The sequence below is a fragment of the Dermacentor albipictus genome, chromosome 9 (assembly GCF_038994185.2).
Source record: "Dermacentor albipictus isolate Rhodes 1998 colony chromosome 9, USDA_Dalb.pri_finalv2, whole genome shotgun sequence".
Lineage (NCBI taxonomy): Eukaryota > Metazoa > Arthropoda > Arachnida > Ixodida > Ixodidae > Dermacentor > Dermacentor albipictus.
The window spans coordinates 14,745,133-14,763,676 of record NC_091829.1 but is presented as its reverse complement, the minus strand read 5'-3'; the positions used below and the strand labels follow the sequence as shown (position 1 = coordinate 14,763,676).

Here is an 18,544-nt window from a genome sequence, read left to right as displayed (position 1 = left end):
GTGTTATAGCATGAGCCTCAGTGACGCTAAGTATGCAAGATGTACTGCACCTGTCATAATTTTCTGAGCCGTGACGCCACTGTGTTAGGTCCTTGCGCCACCTCAGCCGGTCACCCTGTGCTGGTGTCTGTGGTGTGCCGCTACGTTCTGAAGAGGCAACAAAACTTTACGTTATGTAAAAAGCCTAGTTTACGATAGCATAGATATAGAGGAGCCTCTCTGAAAAATATGACTTTTGAAATATGCTCATTTATAACAACTTTAGCTAAAGCAAAATTTTGTTGCAGTTGGCCTTTAAGTGCAAGCCACTGTCTAACATCATTCCCTAGAATCATTAGAAAGCAGAAAACGTAGTTCCAATCACTTGATCAACAGTATGAAGAAACAAGCAGCAAATAACAAAATAAAAACAGAACAGGCGGTCAACTGGCAAAGATGATACCACTCATCATTAATGTGAAAATTCTTGCTGATGAACAGACACTCCATATCATGAGGAGCTGTTTTGTTAGCAAAAACGACTGAAAAAAAACTTCAGACAAAAATTCTTTTTTCAATCACTTTTTTGGTTTTCATTTTGATACAGCATGACTCTTCACGGAGTAATGAATCAATCTTGCTCCATAAAGTTGCCCCATAGGCTAGAATTCCCTTCTTTAAATTTCTCCCTACAAATAGCCTTCATCCGGCTGAGCTAGACAACTAGCTGCCTGCTAGACAACTGCCTGCTAGACAACGAAAAATTCTGGTCGTGTCACTAGGGCATTACCTCCTCCAACCACCCCAGCATTGTTTCCACGGCGTCGCATCATCATCTCACTGCGTGCACTAGAGTGGCCCAGGATGGCATCTTCTAGCTTGGACTTGATGTCCGATGTCTTCCTCAGTGTCTGCTGGGCAAACTTGCGCATTGTCTTCTTTCCCTGAGCATGAAAATAAAATAACATCCACAACCACACTGTGACACATGCTCAGTTTTCTTTCTACAACATAGAAGTGCCTACCATATTCCAACATATTTTTTTTATTCTTTATAGGTGATTCTAAGCAGTAGTGACTGTCCCCAACACTGTTTTGAAAAAATGCAATAATAGCCAAGATGAAGATGTTGCAAGCAATGAAAATTTCCTCTATGAATTCTCTCCTGAAGGTTGTATACACTGTCAGTGTTTCGTCATTCTGCACTTGTCAACATCTATAATAAGGCATGCCTTGGATCGTGGGTATCTTTGCACTTTTTCATGCCTGGCATTTCTCACTGTCATCATTATTAATCTAATAGTTTATCCTCTGGGCCAATGTAATATCTTGTTGTTTTGCGGCTACCTGTGACAAATTATCGCTCAATACATTAGAGTTACAGAATCTGTACTGTCGTCTGCGTTCTGTCATTTTTCATCCTTGAAATCTGCATTTGTGACCTTGCTGGTAAATTTAATCTTACGAAACACATTACACTAAACACAGAAAGTGGCACTAATAGAAAATGTTTTGCATGTTTTTAAAGCAACATCAGCATCCGTGCTAGAATCACAACCAAAACACACTCCTTGATGTTGCTGCTTAAATTTGCAACCACGAGGAATGTTCTTTTGCATTGATTAGTGAGCGAGTAAATATAACGTAGACGGGCTGATGCTGTTCTGAAAGCACAGCCTGAACAAACTAAGCGTGGCTGCTGCTTACTTCTGTTAATAGATGCAAACAATAACAGATGGGCAAGTAGGTACTCAGGGCCGCACCTTGTACTCGAAGCAGGAGACGCAGATGTAGAGGACGTCGAGCAGGCGCTGCAGGCGGTGAAGAGGCCAGTCGGCCCACCACTGGCGCAGCGTGCGCTGGTCGGCATTCTTGAGCACCCACAGGAAACAGACCAAGAGGTGCCTGGTGGCCTCTTCCTTCAGCTGGCTCTGCTGGCCCTGACCAGAACAAATGGCCACGCAACCTTTTTCACTTTTCTCACCAAGATTTACGCCAAAAGTACAACTCGTTCAAAGAAACCGTGAGAGAAGGCTGCGCACAGCATGAGGATACCACACCAGGATGCGTAATAAACTTCTGCCACAAGTGGCAGCAGCAAAGGACATACAACTGAACACTACAGCAGCATACACTGAACAAAGCTTGTTAGCTCCAAACCTGTAGCCTCCTTTGTTGATAGAAGTGGAAAGTGGGGAACTACTTGCACTGGCTATTTAGAGGACTTCCAACTAGCCTTTGGCTACAGGTTCAACAAGTGCATGTTTACTTTTTTTTTGAATATGCAAATAATAAGTCCAATTAAAAAAAGAAAGACCCAAATGACATCATTATTTTAACAATGTTTACAGTTGGAGCTGCAATTACATACACATATCAAAGGTGGTCAAGTGCATAAAAAACAAAAAGACAAATACGAACGACAGAAAGAAAACTACCTGAGCATAGGCATTTCCATGTTCAGGGCTATCCCGCCAAGGCACAGATGAACCAGCAATTGCATTGGCAACTGCTTGATGAATGGACGGCGGACGGTGCTTGGAATTTGGTTCTGTACTTTCTGCAATACGAACTAAGAAGAAAGGAAAGAGAAAATGTGTTCATTGCTCTATGAAGCAAGCTTAGTGATCATTTAGCACAAAGAGAACTGACTCATTCAAGTGCTGCCATTGTTCCCATTAATTTATGAATGGAGGAGCTTATGAATCAAGTAGTGCCTGTAGCATTGCTTTTGGTGTGTGAGTATGTGATAGGCTGCCGTTACAATAAACATGAAGGGGCCCTGGAAAGCTGTTCACCTTTATGAGAAGTTCACTTAAAAGTAAATACATCTATCCACAAAAACCAGGTAACCGTCCTTGGACTGTCAAGCTTATCAGACAAATTAGCTAAATAATTTGCATTGAAACTAAGCTCACTGCTGTCCACAGTACACAGTAAAATACTTTTCAACGTTCTGACAAGAATGTAGTGTTCAGAATAACACACTACAGTGTAACTTTGCTATCCTAATGCACACATACATGAGAGCTGTTGTGGTTTGGGTCCAGCTAACACAAAATGCTAATGCGATCACTGCTAATAGCACAGCATGACACTTTTTTGTTCACACTTTAGTCTTGTTCGTGTTCCTTCCAGAGCAGATAGTACTAGCAAAGTTATAGTGCAATCTTCTTTACAAGCCTATCTGAGCTCACCTCTTGCTTCAGGCTGCCATTCAAACAGACATGGTAGAGCATCCACCACTACGGCAATTAGAGGCAAGTAAAGGGCAGCAACCCTTGGTCGGACAACGTCCAGGTCGGTAAAACGTGGATCCCAATCATGCACTGTCAGCAGGTTTCGAGCCATGTTGACAGCCTTGGCCTGTAGGTGTGAGTTGCTGAGAGGACGAAAAAGGAAAACAAAGGCACTCACTCTCATAAACAGACAGCGCTGAAATGTGGCCAACAGCATGCCAGCTAGTCAATACTGTTAAAGATCCCTGAACTGCAGTTGTTTCTACATTTGTTTTAAATTTATTTAACAACCCCACTCTTAACACATCAGCAAGGGCCACTACAGCCCTTCATCTGCACTGAGGCACTAGTGCAATCGTGACATCGCTTTCGTTGATGCTATATTATATTCAGGCTGTATTTTCTATACTGCTGATGTGACAACAAATGCAGCTTTCATCACTTGAACCATGCTACACAGTCAATTATTAACCTGATTATTTGTGCTTCACCTAACAGTAGCTACAGTGCTGGTAAATGCATGAGGACACCAGAGTTTTCTACCAGAGTGCAGCCTCACAGCTAAAAAATAGTGTGTAATCTTTACTCTGACATTTATTCATTAATGAGGAACTACTAAGACTAGAGTGTCCATAAACCGGAATAACACAGGACTGGTTGCAAGAAAGAATGCATTCCGAAAGAAACAAGGGACAAATCACTTGGCTGCGTTGTCACGTTCCACAAGAAATGGAAATGGTTATATAGAACACACTATTTTTCTCTTTCGTTGTGTTGAGTCGCGCTTTTGTAGAAGCACAGTCTCACACTTGCTCATGACACTTGCTCAGCTGCACTTACAACAGATTTCCGCTGATTCCACCTCCAGTTAATTCGATCCCGACCGAAAGTCCCGGCCGGCACTCGTACATTTCAATGGGACCAACCTTTTTGCTATTTTGATCCTAAAATTAGCCTCCGCCAGATAATTCGAACTAGGATGGTCATCACAAAAACCCTAATGGTGACCACAGCGGTGACTACAATAGTGGCACCATCTGTCTTGGCGCAATTTAGGGTACAGTGAATGGGTCAAACACACATTATCTTCTGTTGAAAATGCCTACAGCACTTTTGACCTGCCCCAGGAAGATTTTAAAGCAAGAATGGTAGCTCACAATGAACTATTACAGTATTTGCTCGATTATAACGCTTGCTTTTTTTTCCGCAGTAAATTTCATCTGAAAATTGCTTGGGCGATACAGTCTGATACGAAACAAAAACCAAAACCGCCTTCGTGGCATTCGTGACAGCCTGCCATCAGAGCCATCTAAGCCAGCATCGTCCCCATTACCATCACAAGATGGTGACCATGGACAATGATAAGTTCCCGCATAGCATAATGACGACGATACACCACTTTCAGTCTGATTAAGAAAGAACATTGAAATGATAAGTTATTTCACATGTTAGGCTAGCGACAAGTTGCATCACACGTTCCTGGCGTTCTGGAGAATCACATGCGTTGTAGGATGAACTAGTGAAGTGGTAGTCTAGGCGCAAGCAGCCATACCACACGTGCAATTATTTGCATAGTTGTTGGATAAATGCAGACTATCAAGCGCATCATGGAACATATGGAGGAATACCTGTCGTGGTTCTCCACAGACAGCAATAAAGTGCTGCCTGAGAATGATGACAATGGTCATTAAGTAAATAAATTTCCATTCTGTGAAGGTAAAGTTAGTTTCTTTTGTACTTTTTTTTTATTGTCAAAAATGGAGGCATGCTACACTTTTCTTGCTAAAATGACTCGTGTGTATTTGATTTTTAGTTTGTTTCAGAAGAATGTCATAGATAGCTGCACAGGCAGCTGAAGCTAAATCTTGTCCTCACAGTGCAGCAAAAATAGCCTGCGTGGAGGTGGAAGCGCACAAGGGTTATGAGGGTACCACCTGCACAGCAGAATTTTAAGTTCTACACTTCCACAATGACTGGCCTGCGTTCTGGCCAAATTCCACGCAAGTTGACCATTTTCAATAGAAAAAAGCATGTTTAGAACTTTTCATCGTTTTTCTTTCTTTTTTTTTTTTCTTCTTTGGTTCTCCCTGCTTGTGCACCAAAATTCTTATACTTAATGCGAAAGCATCTAAGCCAAATTTCGCATTCACATGCACACGGATATGTAGAATGGAAGTATTTAGATCTTATTGTAATTTTCAACAATTTCAATCATGTGCTTCTTAATAAGCCATTGATAAATGTTCTCTGTAACAACAGTTCATATTAACCTTATTTTCTTTAAATATTAAAGCTAGAAGAAAATTATTTTTGAGTTGATTTGGTATTAGTTGTCCATAAGAAAAAATATATATTATTTTGTAATGCCTGGTATGATGCCTAAACTTTGCACTAGAGACCATACATTTCCAACTTTAAAGGGCCCCTCACCAGGTCTGGACATTTCGACCTTACAAGTGCAGCGAATACAATGCACACTAACCATTGTGTTTGCAAAGTCTTGCATTGCTACGCGCCGCGGAAAGGTCTGAAATTTCAATCCGAACGCCGTTTTCTCTTTCCCTCACGGTGACCGCACTCTAAGAAGGACGGTGACATACACGTGTCCCTGCGCCTATGTACTTGTGTTCACAGTGTGACGTCAATCATTGAGACACATGACTTCGAGAATTATTCAAGGCAACATCTGTTATTTGTCGATCTGTTGCTTGAATTGACAAATTGAACTTTAGAGAAATACTAAAACACAGAAACAGAATGTCTGAGCGTTTTTTGTTTTACTTTGCACGGAAGCAAAAGAGATTTACTTCCGCTTCACCTGTTTGTCCCACGGTCGTGCAGTCACGTGCGCAGGTACTGAAACTATGACATTTTCTACCGTGTTTTGGCGTGTGATCAGACTCTGTGATCAGACTCTGTGATCTGCTTGTGTCTGCCTCAGTATTCGTGTAGCACTGAATTATACTGCTAGTCAGGTGTCCATGTGCACAGCGAGCAAAATCGTGCGCTGCGCGAAGCGAGACATTCACAACAGCTCGCACGCGACGCTGTCAGCGGAAGTGCGCCGCACCGAAAAAAAGCGAGGAGGAAAAAAAGAATTAAGGTGGGGCCCGTGACGCATGCATCCCGCGATCCTCGAAGTCCGGTATGGAATCACGCAGGGAAGGAATTTCGCTTACAGAGGCTAGACGGGGCAAGTGGAGAGAGTGCATCTCGTGGCAGTGGAGCTCGCTTCCTGAAATCATGGGTTCGCAGCACTGAAATATTTCTATTTCGGCTATTAATGAGCCAGTCTAAACAATTTTTTTGCGGCAGAACACTCCCTAGAGGACACGCAACAACTTCCAGTGTATAACCAAAATTTGCTATGGGGCTTGGTGAGGGGTCCTTTAAGGGGTTACAGACACTTAACTAGATAAGATATTGAAAAACAAAACATATATTTGAAAATAGGAGCCTGTATTCTGTATAAACTTGATTCAGTGAGCTTTATTATTAACGAAAGCGGATCTGTATGGCACATCTCCTCTTAATAGGCTTAACAAATAACGAATAGCAGTTCAAACCTGGTTTGCAAGGTAGTTGCAAGGTCAGCCAGAACCAGGCCCACAAGAAAATGTTGCTGCCGAAATTCAGGTGACAGCTCAGCAAAGGCGCTGCCCCGGTCTGTGAGAGTAGAGCTGGACACCACAGAGCCCTGGGATGATGCAATGCTTGGGCAAGGAGACGTCGCTGGTGAAGGGGTCAGCGGGGTTGCAAAGGGCAGGTTGAGGGTCACAAAGTGCTCGTGACTGCACAGCACACGCAAGAAGTCAAGCTTCAATGATGCCAGGCTGCTTGCATCAGGCAGAGACTGGATCTTGGCTGAGACTTGCTTGCAGAAGGCCTGTTAGCGAAGAAGCAACACTCTGTGCTGTGAAGCAAGATAGCCAGGTGGGCGAGTTGGTTTGAATTCATCGTACTTTTGGTAAGAGCGCAAATGCAACACGGACAAAAGGAAGAAAAACGCGCCGTGCTGTCATGCTTTTCTTCCTTTTGTCCGTGTTGCTCTTGCGCTCTTACCAAAAGTATGGTGTGCTGTGAAAACTGTGACTACAAGGCATGGCTACTAGTCCATTTAGTTTCTGTAAGTGGCAGTGCAATTATGAAGGTGCTGGAGTGTTGTTATGAACATTTGCTTGCTGTAGCACACAGTGGCACTTTTGAAATGTCAAATGGATTACTGGAGATGTTTTACTGTTGCATATGCACTGTAACACTCGTAAATCAGTTCTGTGGAAGCCTGCAAGGTAGAAGAAAGTACTGAAAGGGAAAAAATCCAGAACAAGGGTGAATATATTTTTTTTTTTTTCGACTGTGAGGCTTTCTTTCCAAGCCCACAAGGGTCTCGTCTGTACTTAATGCTACAATTCAGGTGGATGATAATTTTCCCATTTCATCACTGTAGCACTGCACCACACACATTACAATCGGAGATGCTCATTATTAATACAGCATTATAAAAGTACCAAACACAAAAGCAATCAACTGACAGTTTTTACCACCACTCTGTTTTGGTCAGCAAAAGAATGACACAATAAGCCTAACTGAAAGGCAGTACTCATAGCCAATGCTTGAAACTTAGCAAAAAAAAAGCGACACTTGGCCAGCTTTCATTCTAGTGCTTTTTAGTAGAAGCATGTTGGCCTAATGTTAATGATAAAAAGATGAAACTTGGTTGCAACTATACTGGTTCCACAAAGACTTCTCTAGCTCATATATTACGAACTGTAGGCAGGTGCATTAACCAGCATCAGTACTAGGCACACTGAACTGGCAATGAAGAATCTGCAATACAAGAAAGTTCAAAGAAACCTTGATCAGCTTGAAGACATATCCACGGTCCATGACAGACAGCAGGTCGTGTAGGAAGAAGGCCAGGCTGTTGTTAAGGTTCTGGACGTTCCGGAAATCCCGCACCTCTCGGTGGCAGCGGCTAATAACGTCAGATGTCAGTGAGGTCACCTGCAACAATTAAGGTAGAGCTTCATGTTCTCTTGTGACCATCCAAATCCTTTGAGCATGAGGACATAAATGTTTGAGAGGCCATGTTGATAATCATGGCTATACATGTAGTATACCCATTTCCTGCACCCCAATAGTGAAACAGTTAAAGCAACATTTTGTATCATTTAATTTGGAAAACCTAATTTCACAATAATTACATATGAGTGAACAAAGGAAATCATAGCAATTTTGCAACAAACTATGTTAAGCCAAGCACAGGAAACTAAACAGTCACACGCACTATCTCATGTATTCAAAGGCTTAATTTATTCAATGACCACAATGTTTTTACTTGCACAAGGTAGGCAAATTGCTATAGCCACATTTCACAGATTCACCACAGAAAAAGCACACAAGAAAAAAATAACTAGCAAGAACATTAAGCTCAGAATATTTGTGCACATAACAGTACTAACAGAAATCATAGTACTAGCAGTTCCCAACATTCAGTCTTGAGAGGCTTGAGGGACAGAGAAGATTGTATATTTACCAGTGTGGGAGTTTGATGCTTGGATAACACAGTGAGATAGGTTGCACTGCAAAAATATAGTGTTATGGTCATTTCAACGCGATAGCGTTAAGGAGGCTGTGTAGCAGAAAATCTGGCGATGGCGTCCTGCGTCGGTGTCCAGCACCCGGCATCAGGCATCGCATCGGCAAAAAGATTTTAGAACCACACATACCCAGGCCACTCATGTGATGCAAGGAATTCACTGAACTAATTGAATTTTTCAAGCTAAAATACACAAAAAAATCGTAAACTACGACTTACACACAACCTACAGACATGATAACTCTCGGATTGTAATTTGAATATACAAGAAAACATAATTCTGTCAAGCGAAAACTCAAACAAACCCCTTTTCCAACATTTCTATAATGCACAGACCGGAGACGGCGTCCGCCATTTGCGCACATCGGCGTGTAAATATCTCAGAGTCCACAGAGCAGCGCAACTGCTTCCTTGAAAGACTTCCGGATGAGGTTCACCTCCGCCACATCGCGGCCTCTGCAGGAGGCCGCGTTTCGACCAGAAAGCCCACCTTCATGCATAGCGTTCACCGCAAGCGTTTCCCAGTAAACATTATGGTCACACATGCTGCAGTTGCCGGGAAGCGTGAGAAGCAGTAAGGGATCTTTGAATGCTAGCGCATTCCACTCTTAAAGGCGAAGCTTAAGTGTCCTCCAATTTTTAAAGTACTGTTGCAGGGCCACTTTAAAAGAATGTCTCCCTTGGCATATTTGCATTGTATTACAGTATTGCTTTGTTTTTTTTTAAATATTGCAATTACTACAGCACATTCAATTAACTTTTAAATATAATAATTGTAAACAATAGCCCTTAACAATCCTCACTTCCTTAGATCTTTAACGCTGATGCATATATGTGTCACTGTGGTGCAAGTTTCATTAGACAGACAAGAAAATGCATCTGTGTTAAAGAGTAAAGCCCTGTAGGGCAGGCATCAGTCATTTGCAGATTCCGATGAACTACGGAAGAACACAGAATATGTTGTCCATATTCTTCAGGATGTATTCTTCACAAATGGACATTCACTGGGATAGGTGGCAAATGACTGCCAAATTCTTCCTGTATGTTTCTTTGAGAGCAGCTTAGTGAAGTACTCTCAATTTTCATCCTACAGATGTACCAATACCATTTAGCACATTTGGAACACCGCAGAAACACCAGATACTACAAGGGCAATTTTTTTTTTCCAGGTCCGATCGGTCACAAAATGAAAACCACAGTTAAAATCAAAACTGGAACATTTAGATGCACTTTCCAGCTACTTCTCTACACAGTCTCCGCTCCAACTGAGACATTTGTCATAGCATGTACCAACTTTCCTGTACCTTCATCATAGAAGGAAGCTGGCTGCACTTTCAGCCAATTCCGTACGCTGGTCTGCAGCTCGCTGTCTAAGTCAAACTCCTGTCCTCCTAGCCAGCATTTCTTGTGAGCAAAGAGATGGTAATCAGAGGGAGCCAAGCCCGGGCTTTATGGTAGGTGATCAAACACTTCCCATCAAAAACGTTGCAGGAGCTTTTTTGTTGCAGCTGCACTGTGCAGCTGTGCATTGTCATGAAGAAGGAGAATGACTGATGACAACATTCCTCTTCACTTGTTCTGAATTGTCTTTTGTAGACGTTCAAGAGTCACGAGGCTGCAGTGAAGGCCGTGTCTCGTTCCATGAATTCCACCACAAGAACGCCATTGCTACCCCAGAACACAGTAGCCATACACTTGCTGCTCGAGAAGGTTAGCTTGAACTTCTTTGCTTTCAGGGAATCAGAATGCATCCGCTGTTTGGATTGCTCTTTTATTTGTTCAATTTCAAAATGGGCCCCTGTATCGTCCCCTCTGACAATTTTCTTTTTAAAAAATTCTCCTTTGTCATGGTAGCGCTGCGCAAACGTTAAGACTGCACCCATTCGCTGAATTTTGTGATGGTTGGGTCAGCAACTTGGGAATCCATCTCGCACAGTTTGCGGTACTGGAGTCTCTCACTAACGATGGCATGGAGAGCTAACCGTGAAATTTCAAGAAAAGAATCACACAACACAAATTGTGAATTGACTATTTTCTCGAATTGCCCAATGCACTCGCTGAACAAGATCATCAGCTGACACTCACTTCCTTCAATTTTCTTGAAGTGGAGACAAAGAATGGCCTCAACTTGTTGATTGGAGCCAACCATCTTTGGAAAATCATGACGGGAGAAGTTATAAGGTGCATACAAATTCCAGGACTGGTCACAACAAGGCGCTTGGATGGACACTACAAGGGAGCAATTGCCAAGAAAGGTACCTTTCTTGACTGTGATGCACCTTATGGTCTGCGTTCTGCAACTCAAAGCAATGGGCATCACAGATTCTGGAGAACCTCCCTCACATGAGTTCATTGCATGCTTCGAAGGAACAATTCACAAGAAAAATGGCAGATGCACCATGGCGCTGACTTGAAAGGAAGACCAGAAACAGCTACTTGGAAGCAACTGTGATAACGTGCTTGCACGTCTACAAAAACTGGCAAAAAGGCTATCAGTGAATGAAGGATTATTGGAGTGGTACGACAGTCATCTGGCAATACCTGGAACTAGGACACGCTGAAGTGGTACCTAGGAATGTTCCTATTGATCGGGCCACCTATTAAATGCCACATCGGGAAGCTATAAGAGAGGAATCGCTGACTACCAAGCTCCAGGTCGTGTTCGACACATGGTCACATGCTCAAGGCTTCCCATCCGTCAATGACTGCCTGGATAAAGGGTTGAACTACGCTCATTGTGGGATTCAATGCATTTTCTCTGTGCCATGTGGACAGACTCAACAAGCACACCGAGCTGTATCAGGAGGGACCATAACAAGTTGGGTCAATTTGTAAAGTCTAGGGTGACTGAAATCACTGCAGTTGCTGACCGACTGCTATGGCGCTACTGCCCAGGAGAAGACAACTCGTCAGATTTGTTGAGTAGAGGCATACCGGCAAAGACTCCACATGCATGTCGCAGCTGGTGGAGCAGACCTAAATGGTCATCCGAGCCAATATCGACCTGGCCTACAAATTCAGACATGAGCACACAGATCAATGAAGAGCCAGTATGTGACATGCAATATGCACTTCTTCAAATACTGAGAAAAGTGGACGCCCTGATTGACTTAAGGAAGTTTAGCAACCTGCAGAAACTCCTGCACCTCACCACTGGAGTATTTCGATTTGTGGATAGATGGCATCATACTAAAATGTCGCTTGGTGGCACTATTTTGAGAGTAGCTAAACAAGGCTGAAATATTCTGTATCTGTCGTGCTCAGCTCGAAGTATTCGCGACTGATATTGCAGCTCTTCGACTTAGAGGCACTGTCAAGATATACTCCGAACTGCATAATCTCCACCCTTATTTGGATCAAAGGGTGCAGCTTCGACTTAGTGGCTGACTTGAATATGCGGACACTAAAGAGCCCTTTCCAATATGTCCTGCGCATTTTCTGGTCAGGCATTCATTTTTTGCCTCACCAGACTGAACCAACATTGACTTCGAAGCTCAATGTGCTCAGGTTACTCGATGTGACCTCAGCCAGAAGTTGTGATACCGCCAGAAGCTCGTTTACCATCTGTGGATACGATGGAAGAAAGAGTACCTCTTTGAGCTGTGGGCACTTCACCTCTACTCATCGCTCACTCTGTTTCCCGTCCCCTTTGATTACCCCTACCTCATTCCTTTTTTGCTCTTCTGAGCTGCGCTACAAGCCTAAAACAGCCATGACATACCAACTCGCCCAAACTGCCACGCTTTTGATCCTAATAGAAGTTTACAAGTAGGTGACCCGATCCTAATTGAGGCGAGGAGCCAAACATGTCTACAGGTATTTGGCCACTGGAATGAGTTATGAACATCTTCCCTGGTCAAGATGGCATAACCTGAGCCTCCGGCATGAAATTCAACATGGCAAGTTTATAAGGCTAGTGCAGAAATTGTACAAGCTCGAATTGGACAATGCTACTGGGGGACGGGAGTGTGTAGAAAAAGAGAAATAAACATGAGGAGGCGAGCACTGAGAAGAAGAAAAAGTTGGAACAATGAGTAGCTCTCTATCTGGTTTCATCATGTCTGCTTGGTTTCTACACCAGAGGCACTGCATAACACATTTGTGCACAGCGTCATCGTTGTGGTTTTCATTTTGCGAACAACAGGAGCTTGAAAAAGAAAAAAAGAAAACCTTGTAAATGTAAAGGCTAAGCTTGACCTATTATATTCTCACATATATGACATCTCCACAGATTTGGTGATGCTTACCCCATGCATTAAGTGGACTCCATCAACAGCCATGTAATATTCACTGCGATCATAAGTATTTGAAATGTATTACAAACAAAGCCTTGCACATCTGGATCATTATGCACACAATACTGTATCCTCTTCAAGTCACAAAATCTATCTAGGAACAGCATTGGGCACGGCAATGCCTGTCAAGCAATGAAGTAAAAATTCTCTTTCACATGCTCGTGTAAAGTGCATTGGTAAAACTCTGATTACTATAATCTATTTAAAGCAGTTAAGCACAAGTTGTAAAGAATAATCAAAAGTAACACCCAATTTCATTCTTATTGTTCTTTAATTTGCAAAATCAATAATGCCTATTCCCTTAGCTCCTGGTGCTCAACTATTGTCAATCTCGGGAAAAGTTACATTAGCAAGAGCACTAGAAACCAAGCAAACATTGGCTTGATCATGATGGTAATTTGTCACTATTGAAGTATTTTATTGTACTGTACTCTAACGTGCCTGATATCTTTCACAAATATTTCTGGTAAAATATGCATGTTAGAATCGAGTAAATAAAGCAAATGTGTGGCCAGTCAATAAGGTTGCCTCAATGTCTCAGTGAGAAACCCTGTGTGCCTGTGCCACATTATTGTATTGGGGGATTGTATCAGAGGCCACAGCAGCCTCAGCTGATGGCTCTTTCTTATTCCCCCTTTCATGACATTAATGAAAGTAACTTAAGAAAACCATGAAAACTCCCACGGTGCCAGAAACAAATGTCAAGCATAATTTTTCAGGCATGAACTACATGGGTGATGCTCCAAAAATGGCAGCTGTAAAGAAAGCTGCTGCCATGCTTTTTTCCTACTCGTTGAAATGGCCAATTCTGGATGCGTGCACTTGTTTTGGCCCATAGATTAGCTTTATTGCACCACAGCCGACAAGCCAATTTGGCAATCATGTGTGATTGCACCGACTGCATGGTTGCATATTAGCGACAGTGCAAAGCATGCACTGTTTTTCTAGTGACATGTACTGCCATGCCATGCCAAGCCATTAACAGGCCATAAAATTTGCAGGGGACCCTCTGCTGGCTCATTGGAGGCATCAGGCTTGCGTTCGTTTCACATAGACACGATTGTGAATTTTTTTTTCAGCAATATCAGCATGTACGCTTTTAGCGAATATCTGATATGTATACTGAAAGTCCTTACGTGTCAGCTGCAACATTGTAATAATGAGGTTTTACTGTATATGTCAAAAAAATTCATAAGAGATACGTGCACCCATAATTAAAATGCATCATTAATAATTTCCAGTCCCCAGCGAGTATACTGTTCCACTTCTTTTTCTTCGCACCATCTCTTTGTAACAATGGCCCAAAACAAAAGACTACTAAGAGGCTACCTTGTACCATATCGCATAGTGCAACTGAAGAACACAAGATAGATTAAAGGACTTGTCTTCTTTCTCTGTCACTTGCTAGTGCCATATTTGCCTTACAGTAGAATATTGGTGATATGATCATGTCTGGTACGAACTTCAGGATGATACAATTTCTTCAAAACTCGCAGCCCAAACTCCGTGCTGCGGTGGATGATAGGTACAAATAATTGAGCCACTGCGTGTTCCTCTGCGAAGACAGTGAAAAGTCGCTGGTAGCAGCAGATATTGACCGTTGTCAGACCAGCAGAGCGGCCACACCGCTGCGCCAGTCGCATTCCTGTTGCTAGGGCGACCTATGTCACCCTGCCACGACTCCAACCCTTACCACCGCAACAAAAGGGGCAAGAAAAGCCACTTTGCTTTGTGCAGTATCATGCAACTTGTCGGCTGTTTTCAAACACCTTGTAACTTTATTAGGAGTCAGCAATGAAACACGACCAAGTCCTCCTGCGTCAGCAAGATCGGCTGCATTTGCTTTCATGGGAAGCCTTATTTCTGCATTCTACGCCTTCTGTTGTCCTCAGCGCCCCAAGACAATTCAAAGCTTTTCAACCTTTGCACCAGTCTGATTGCACAATACAAAACTGCTTCGCTTGCAAAGAAAAGTAAACCAGTTTCCCTTGCGCAAATTATGTCTTTATCACCATCAGGCAGTAGGTAGGATGCCGCAATGAAAGGAACTCGAGATAACCAGGCAGATCTTGAAATGTCGGCCTTTGAACAAGTGAAGTGCGCAGCTCACTGCTGCCAAAATGTGAGAAAAACAAGCATGCCAGTGATTCAAATTCGCGTAAACCAAACGGAGCGCTCTCTGCACACCATGCGACTACACTAACGAATCGGAACACTCATTTTCCCTTTTTGCATTCGCTTTTGCTGCTTTTATTTCTACATGAATACAGCATTCCAGCTATCTGAATCTCTGATCTCTTGCATTTACAGTTACACGAAGATAGCAGCACTGCATCAACAAAAAGCCACACTCCAGCGATCGGCACCTTCAGATGCTGAATTTTCTCCCCAATTTCAAAGACGGCACACTAAGGAAGCAAGTTTCTCAAATTCTGCTGCATATTTCCTTGTAAATATTTTGCCATGAGATAAAATATTGCGGGAAAAAAATTTGTTTTAGCAAGAAGTTCATTCCACTGCTGCGTATTCAATAATTTCCTCCCCTTTTTTTACATTTTCGGTCTATGCGAATTTCTGGTGATACTAATTTTTATGTCCTCCCAACAGTTTTGTATCATCGAGATTCTACTGTATACTGGCCATAATAGTAGACGACAATTGTTTAGGAACTATTCCAACCACATTTCTACCCTATAAATTCAGTACTCAAACCAAATAGCACTTATTACATAACAAGCACACAAAAAAATTTTGCAAGGATTCTCACCAAGGTCGTGACATCGTCCACAAAGCGACTGCTGAATCTCGCCCTGCGTGGTGCCTGAAGTCGGCCCGTGGCAGCAAGGTGCTGAGTCATGCTCTTGATCACCAGCTCCAACAGGAACCATGTGTTGTTGAGTGCCAGTTCTCGAGCAGTTCCGCTGGACACCACCCACTGGAGAACGAGCTCCTCGTGCACCAACTTCCGTGGCGGAGGTGACCTCAGGGGTGATGAGGCCGTCCCGTTGGCGGGTCGCATGCTGGCCGTGCGGTCTAGGGGCCGTGCCACAACTGTGCTGACGTCCGAGTCTGACTCAATGTGTGCCAGGCTCGAAGCACTCGAGCTTGCAAGGTCTGGGTTGCTGCTGCTGCGACCATGGGGAGATTTCTGGAAAAAGCGGAACAGAAAAGTTGGAGTTCTTATGACAATGTCACAGAGGTGCAAGAAAAGTGGCGCACAAAAAGTTGAATGATGTGTTGTTGAGCAAGTCACGAAAGTGCAAGAAAAAAATTTAAACAAAGCATGCACAAGACCGATGACAGCACTGGCACTCATCTAGCAACTGATTTATACCTGTTAGCCTGAGAACTTTCAAAATTTTCCAATTTTTAATATCCTATATACATGACAAGTGCGTAGGGGAGACGAGACGAGGGAGATAGCCTCATTTCTCTTTTTAGTTTGTCCTGAGCACTTGCTGTTTGATTAATATACACACACATTATTAGGCACAGCCCACAAACAGCAGCTAACTTGTAACAGTACAAACTGATAAGCAACATACTGTTTTTACAACTCAGTGGCTTTTTCAATAACTTTACTGCTGCTGATTTCACCTGCTTCAGGAATTCGTTAGCATAAAGTTGCTTGATGAAAGCACCCCACCTGCATTTTTTCAATATCAGAAAATTGATCATGTGCGACTTTCTGCAAAGTAAACGCTATAAATTGTGCATCATAGTGGCGCATGGCACCAGTTGCAGCCAACGGCTGTTCTGGATGCTCTTTTCACGCCCCCACTGATATCTAGTATTCAGAAGATACAACCATACCGGTTGTAGACAGACGAGCAAATGTGCTTCACAAACAGGATTCACTTTTCATGAAACTTGATGAAGGATTCGTAAAATCATAGAATGAGCTTGAATTCATAAACTTTATGGATAATCCTGGAGTTGGGGGGGAACCTTCATGGTAACCAACAAGCAATAAGGAAAGAGAGCTCACCGACAGAGGCACAGAACATGCTGGATGCCCAGCTGGGCTGCATACAGATCCAGGAAATGGAGGTGACGGTCCGTCATTGGAAGGTGACGGCAGGTATGGCTCGGGATGGGGCAAGGTGCACTGGTACTGGATGTAGGTGGCCAGCAGGGCATTCCGTCCATGAATGTCATTGCGATCATCCAAAAGTTTCTGCAGAGAATGAAAAGAAAGAGATTGTCACCCGATTGCCTTAAATAGTTCTCTACTTACACTGTTGCATCTCCAGTGCAGAAAATCATTATGTACATTGAAGTAGAAAGCAAGATCAGAACAAAGCACGTAAACAGTTTTGACAGACAAACTTAGTATATATAATATTTATTTCTGCATAAATACTGTATTTACTTGTTAATTGAATGCACTTTCTTTTTCCAAGAGAACAGAGTAAATTAGGAGGTGTTTTCAAAAGAGTAAAAATTATTAAGATGATAATGAATAAAATAATGTGTTAGCTTTGCAGTAAATATTATGGGTGTGCAAATAATCAATAGTAGATTCTGAATCAAATATTGAATCTAATATTAGAACATTTTTCAGAAAATTTAATGCTTGCAAATTTTAGGCACATGCTCAGGAGTCCCCTAGCATTGCATAACAATAATGTAGCAAGCTATCAATAACGTAGGTACCTAGGAATCGAGATGTACAGTATGGTCTGCTTTTAATAAAGGGAACACCAAATCAGTACAGGAAAACCGTGTTAATAAGTACTCACTCAAAAGGTAATTCCAATTTAAATATGGTCACAATGAACCTCTCGCTCTGTTGCCTTTGAACTTAATGCATTGCCTGATCTCTTAAGTCGTAGTCACTTAACGCAAGTCAAATAGTTAGTGCATAGTATTTAGTTCATTTTTCAGCACATACAAGCATGGAATTGGTGAGCTGTCATGCGTGCAAAGCATTGATAGTGAAATTGCAGTACATGGACGTTTCCCGGACTGCAGTCGACACCGATAGTGACGCTGAAACATGGTACCCATGATGTGTTTCCCCGATTCCATTGTTTCTAGCGCTTCCACGTCGTCGTCATGAATGACAATGTGGATGATGGCCCTTCTATATCTGGCGCGGCTATTGCATTGACCATCATGAGGGCATTCACAGAGAAGTGGGGCCTGATGGGGAAAATGGCTTGCGGTCTTGCCGAGCTTTAGGATGCTGTTGCTGCGAGGCTGCCATGGTGGCAGGTGAAAATCACAGTTTTGCTGCTGGCTCACAAATAAATCTTGTCTGCATTTGAGTGGGAATTAACACATTTTTTTTTTGGCCAGTAGGCCTACAGCCACTCACGTGTCATTGTTGTTTAATTAGTACATCGTTCAGTGTAAACCTGATTCGTTTTCCCCATCAACTACGTATTAATGAGGTTTTACTGTATGCCAGCACTTACTGCATCACAGTT

At 42.7% G+C, this 18,544-nt stretch overlaps 1 protein-coding gene across 1 annotated transcript in view; it reads right to left on the bottom strand.

Annotated features, from left to right (window-relative positions):
- The window catches only part of Zir (dedicator of cytokinesis), a 63,310-nt gene that overhangs the window by 19,211 nt on the left and 25,555 nt on the right, over window positions 1–18,544 (bottom strand). The window contains exons 18-26 of the mRNA XM_065433951.2: window positions 17,101–17,289; window positions 15,880–16,260; window positions 8,073–8,222; window positions 6,785–7,104; window positions 3,177–3,361; window positions 2,418–2,551; window positions 1,743–1,919; window positions 770–923; window positions 51–147 (exon numbers count right to left, since the gene is read on the bottom strand). Of these exons, the coding sequence (XP_065290023.2) occupies window positions 51–147; window positions 770–923; window positions 1,743–1,919; window positions 2,418–2,551; window positions 3,177–3,361; window positions 6,785–7,104; window positions 8,073–8,222; window positions 15,880–16,260; window positions 17,101–17,289 (1,787 nt within the window). The remainder of the gene's footprint in view (window positions 1–50; window positions 148–769; window positions 924–1,742; window positions 1,920–2,417; window positions 2,552–3,176; window positions 3,362–6,784; window positions 7,105–8,072; window positions 8,223–15,879; window positions 16,261–17,100; window positions 17,290–18,544) is intronic.